The 5,953-nt window shown below is 50.3% G+C and overlaps 1 protein-coding gene across 1 annotated transcript in view; it reads left to right on the forward strand.

The window, feature by feature from the left end:
- RAB40B (RAB40B, member RAS oncogene family) overlaps positions 1 to 5,953 on the forward strand; it is a 19,319-nt gene that overhangs the window by 10,440 nt on the left and 2,926 nt on the right. The window contains exons 2-3 of the mRNA XM_003786034.3: positions 2,314 to 2,374; positions 5,246 to 5,306. Coding sequence (XP_003786082.1) covers positions 2,314 to 2,374; positions 5,246 to 5,306 — 122 coding nt within the window. The remainder of the gene's footprint in view (positions 1 to 2,313; positions 2,375 to 5,245; positions 5,307 to 5,953) is intronic.

Genomic DNA, 5,953 nt, shown 5'->3' on the forward strand with positions numbered 1-5,953 from the left:
TTTTTTTTTTTTTTGCAGTTTTTGGCCGGGGCTGGGTTTGAACCCACCACCTCTGGCATATGGGGCCAGCGCCCTACTCCTTTGAGCCACAGGTGCATCCCTGACCCTGCATGTTTTCTCACCAGAATCTCCTTAATGAAAAAACAAACAAACAAAAAAAAACCAAGCAGATGGCTCCCTATGAGAAAATGGAATTTTGCTCTTTTGTTGATCAATCTGGTTTGTCTGGCCATTGTGATGCAGCTTAGTGGGAGGCTGACAACACCACAGGACTCCCCCCAGGGTTGGAGGGGGCCTGGACCAGGGAACAGATGCTGGGAGGGGGGTGGAGGGCGGAGCCTGGTGGAGGCCTGGGGGAAGGAGGGGCAGGGTCCGCCCAGAGGAGGGTTGCCACAAGTATAGAGCAGAGGATGGAGACCTAGAGGCCCCAGCAATGTGGGCGACCAGCTGTCCGAGTGGTAAGGTCATCCATGACACATGGCTTTGCAGAGACTTCATGAACACAGCTTGCTTTCTCTGGGGACTCGGAGGCTTGTAGCCAAGTCTAAGTGGTCCATGTCCTACAAGGGAGCATAGCTAAGCTACTTGAAAACCTTTCATAAGCATCATATTTATTATTATTATTATTTTTTATAGAGCCAGGGCCTCGCTGTGTGGCCCAGGCTGGTCTTGAAGCAATCCTCCTACTTTGGCCTACCAAGTGTTGGGATTAGAGGTGTGAGCTACCGCCTCTGGCTGCAATTTAGAGGAGCTTGTTTTCTGAGCATTAACTGGTTTTACTGCAGTTTTTCTTTTGCAGAAGAGCTCCTGAGGCCTGAAACCCATCCAAAACCTTTCTCTGGGGTGAGGCGCTTATGCAAGTCTTCAATTTCTTCTTCCCTCTGCCTCTCCATCAGCACATTTTCCCTTAGAATTATAGTTCTTACTTCAACTTTACTGAAAACATTCAGAATTGGATCACATCCTAGAATGTTTTCAAGGCCAGTCTTTTTGCTTAATGTGCTTTGAGGAACATTCTTGAGTAAGCCTATAAATGAAATAAATCAAGTTTATACCATAAAGTCTCGTGGTGCCTCATTCCTGAGCATTTTGTGCTCTGTGATTATAAGTTTTGTTGTGTCTATTTCAGGAGGGAGTACCCCTCTCTAGCACTCCCTAGTCTCTTACGGAAGCCCTCCTTCTTGGCTGCTTGTTTTCCCCTGTCAGCTGCCAAGCATATGTTCTCTGCAGCCTGGTGGTTGCCCAGAGACACCAGAAGTGAATCCAGAAGATGGTTTCTCAAAGAAGGAAAAAATTGGTTTCTGGGGGATAGGAAAGTTGTTTTTCCTTTTAAAAAATATTTATTGCATCTTTTTAATGTTAGAAGAAATGCATACTCATTTAAAAACATTTTTGAGGGCTGTGCCTATGGCTCAGTGAGTAGGGCGCAGGCCCCATATACCGAGGGTGGCGGGTTCAAACCCGGCCCTGGCCAAACTGCAACAAAAAATAGCCAGGAGTTGTGGCAGGCGCTTGTAGTCCAAGCTACTCGGGAGGCTGACGCAAGAGAATTGCCCAGGAGTTGGAGGTTGCTGTGAACTATGATGCCATGGCATTCTACCGAGGGTGACAAAGTGAGACTCTGTCTCTAAAATAATAATAATAAATAAATAAATAAATAAATAAATTTTTGAAAAGAAGGAAAGTTTGGAAAAGAGGATTACACTCACTCAGTGCTGTCTGACCCAGAGATGGGGCTGTCCCTCACGCTTCTTTTTCCTGACACCCACACATGCAGGTTCACATGCAGGTTCTTACACAGCTGAGAGCAAATTCCTTTCTAATTTCATACCATTTCTAGTTTTACTTTACAATCCTAGTGTGACACTTTGGGGGAAACAATCTGTGTTTTCAGACTTGCTATTTTGGAAAGAGCTAAGTGGAGACTTCTATGCATGCAGCTTTGGGGCAGCCAGAGTCAGAGCCCACACAGGGGCCACATCAGCTGGCCCTGCCCTGCAGCAACCTGCTGCTCCCCGGCCATGCTGGGCCTGCAGGTGCCACATGGGGAACACCTAGGCTGATGGTGGCCAGTGGGTACCTGGGCCCTGTGACTGGAGGCAGGGGTCCCCGTGGGGCAGGTGAGTGGCAGGTGGGGGGTGTGGCAAATCTGGGAGACACACAAACACGGTCCTGCCCACCTGTTTTGTGAACTCATAATCTGCTCCCCAGTGTGAAAGGCTTCTTCCCCAGTGTTCCCTTAAGGGGAAGTAACTTTTGGGAAACTACACGTAACTTTTGCAGCTACACGTAGGTTGTCTGCACCTTTCACAGGGATTGACTACAAAACCACTACCATCCTGCTCGATGGCCGGCGGGTGAAGCTGCAGCTCTGGTGAGTCTGGGGTCCCGTCTTCGGCTCTTGGGAAGGACTTACTGGGGAAAGGAGAAGCCTCATGTGGAGGGCACAGCACCCCCGGAGCTGTAGTCCTGCTGTCCCAGCTTTAACCAGTGGCTCCCTCTGAAAGGCAATGACCCTGGTGCCCACAGGCATTGTGGTAGGTAATGGGCTTTGTGGGCTCAGAATGTGAGGCCTGGTGCCCAGAAAGACACCTCCCTGGGGCCAGAAGGGGACCAGCATGGTGTGTGGTTGAGAGGGCTAGGCCACTGAGTGCATAGCAGGAACTCAGAGCCTCCTCATGCCAACTGAGGTTTGTCTCTCCCTATCCCCTTGGCCCTGGGCTGGCTGTCCTGGCTCTGAGACTCTAGCCATGCCTCTCCCCTGCCCTCCAGCATGGGCTTCCAGGGCTCCCGCTGGGACTAAGGACAGTCTCCTGGGCCCCATGGCACTTCCCTCCCCCCCTCAACCATGTGGGTCCACTCTCCAGCATTTGGCCTGCAATAACTAGGACCCCTTCTCCCGTCCCTCTACCCCCACTCCTTCCAGGAGCAGCCAGTCCCCGAGGCTGGCCAGAAAGCCTCTCTCCACAGAGTTCTCTGGATGCCCCACCTTCCCACTGCCCAGTCTTGGACCTTTGCACCTTGGGGACATTGGTACTGCCCCAGAGGCATTTTTAAACTCTGCGCTTCTCTGCCCGGTGCCCTGTCTCCCCTCCTCTCAGACCACCTTATTCTCAAGTCCCTTCTCTCCTGCTCCCTGGACCACTTGGTTCCAGGGTGTAAAAGCATCTGCAGGCTCCACCCTGCCCACATGTGCCCCTGGCCTCAGAGGCTGCACCTGTTAGCCGTTCTGGCTTCCTTCACTAGAGCCCTGGATGCTCCACTTGGCAGGAAGCATGAGTGCCTAAAGTTCAGCCTGGGTGTCCAGGATACATTGGCCAGGCCCCAGCGTGGTCCTCAACACTTTCTGCCCTCTCAGATGCTTCCTTGAAGGACCTCAAGGCCCTTCCTGGGTGACGCCAGCTGCTGGCTGTCCACACGTTCCTCTTTGCACAGTCACTCCACTCAGATCTGGGGACATGGTACTCCTGATACCCAAGGCAGGGCTTCCACCTGTCCCCACCTCCTTGCCTCACTCCCGAATCTGCTGGGTGGTCCCTCTGCATCCAGCTGCCCTGTCCCCAGCCTGTCTGTGAAGCAGCAGGGCCCCCTCTGGCCTCCTGCTATCTCCTCACCCACAGGCTCTCAGGCAGCTCCCACTGCAGGCAGGACCTGAGCTCCTGAGGTTCTGTTGAAGCCAGTTCTTGAATTTTTTTTTTTTTTTTTAAGAGACAGAGTCTTACTTTGTCATCCTCAGGAGAGTGTTGTGGCATCACAGTTTACAGCAACCTCCAGCTTTTGGGCTTAGGCAATTCTCTTGCCTCAGCCTCCTGAGTAGCTGGGACTACAGGGGCCCGTCACAACACCGGGCTATTTTTTTTGTTGCAGTTTGGCTGGAGCTGGGTTTGAACCTTCCACCCTTGGTACATGGGGCCGGCGCCCTACTCACTGAGCCACAGGCGCTGTCCCAGTTCTTTTTTTTCTTTTTCTTTTTTTTTTTTTTTTGTAGAGACAGAGTTTTACTTTATTGCCCTCGGTAGAGTGTCATGGCGTCACACAGCTCACAGCAACCTCCCACTCCTGGGCTTAGGTGATTATCTTGCCTCAGCCTCCCTAGTTGCTGGGACTACAGGTGCCCACCAGGATGTTAGGTATTTTTAGGGTCTAGCTCTTGCTCAGAACTCCTGAGCTCAAGCAATCCACCTGCCTTAGCCATCCCAGAATGGGATTACAGGTAAGAGCCACCATGCCCAGCCTAAGGCCTTCTTTTGACTCAGCCAAGTCAGTTCCTTGGATTGGTAAATTTAGGAATGTTGCTGAAGGTTTAACTCATTGATCTTACAATTTAGTGGGAAGGGGGGGCTCCACTGGCCTATTTCTACCTCAGTGTAGACTCACTTTCCTTACTACACAACTTTTTCTCCAAATTAAATATATTTTTGAAAACTCATATTAATTTAAATGTATGAGAACTTATCACTAATTTTTCTAGTTTGACTTCTTCTTCTTCTTCTTTTTTTTTTAGACAGAGCCTCAAGCTGTCACCATGGGTAGAGTGCCATGGTATTACAGCAGCCTCCAACTCCTGGGCTCAAACGATTCTCTTGCCTCCACCTCCCAAGTAGCTGGGATTACAGGCACTTGCCACAACGCCCGGATATTTTTTGGTTGTAGCCGTCATTGTTGTTTGGCGGGGCTGGGCTGGATTCGAACCCACTAGCTCAGGTGTATGTGGTTGGCACCGTAGCCGCTTGAGCCACAGGTCCCAAGCCTAGTTTGACTTCTTAAATGAGAATTGAAAATGAGAATAAGACTAGGTGTGAGTGCTCATGCCTGTAATCCTAGGGCTTTCAGAGGCCAATGTGGAGGATCTTTTGAGTCTAGCAGTTTAAGACCAGCCGGGACAACATACTGAGATTCTGTCTCTACATAAAACAAGAAACAGGGCATCATAGCAGATGCCTGTAGTCACAGCTTGAGCTTAGGAGTTTACAGCTGCAGTGAGCTGTGATGATGCCACTACACTCCAGCCAGGGTGACAGAATGAGACTCTGTCTACAATAAAGAAAAAGAAAGAAACAAGGAGAATGAGGCTACAAGGATTCCCGGCAACATCCAGATCATTCCAAGGGACATGTGGCAGCTTTGCTGGGGTCACTAACGGCTGTAAAATGCATCTGTTTTCAGGTGTGGCTCTGAAGTCTGAGAGCCTTGCTGTAGGAAGAAGTGCTGATTTCTTCCTAATAGTCTCCAACATCTTTTCCAGGGACACGTCGGGGCAGGGAAGATTCTGTACCATATTCCGCTCCTACTCTCGGGGTGCACAGGTAACAGCACCCCTGAGCCGTGAGGTCAAACTGACTTTGAATGCTTAACTAACCATCCTCATTAGTGGATAGAGGATAAAGCAATTAAACTTATTTATAAATGATGCCAAAGTCTAAAGTGTGCTGTGGAGTTTTTGCTCGGAAGCCTTCTTTAGCATCAGGGGTGTCCACATGCACACATGTGAGGGAGTGTGCACTTGTGAGACACAGGCTCAGACGTGTGCACCGTGTGTGCATACATGTAGTATGTATGTGCGCAAGTGCATGTGTCCATGCATGTGTGTGCATGTGAGCTGTGTGGGCACACATATGCAAGTCTGTATGTGTGTGCACACCTGTGCAGGCAGGTGGGCCTTGCTTCAGCCAAGGTGGTTGTTCATGCAGTGCCCCTGGTTTCTGTGTCCCTGGAGTAGCTCATGGATGTGAGTTCTAGTCTCCACCTCACCCTGAAGTTTGAGGGTTTATCAATGAGTTTATGAAATATCATTGGAGATATTTTAAAAACTGCCATTTACTAAGGCGCCAGCCACATACACCTAAGGTGGCAGGTTCGAATCCCCAGCCCGGGCCCGCCAAACAACAATGATGGCTGCAACTAAAAAATGGCCAGGCTCGGCGCCTGTGGCTCAAGTGGCTAAGGCGCCAGC

This window comes from Otolemur garnettii, unplaced genomic scaffold, assembly GCF_000181295.1.
Source record: "Otolemur garnettii isolate 467f Iridium unplaced genomic scaffold, OtoGar3 scaffold00018, whole genome shotgun sequence".
NCBI classification, from domain to species: Eukaryota; Metazoa; Chordata; class Mammalia; order Primates; family Galagidae; genus Otolemur; species Otolemur garnettii.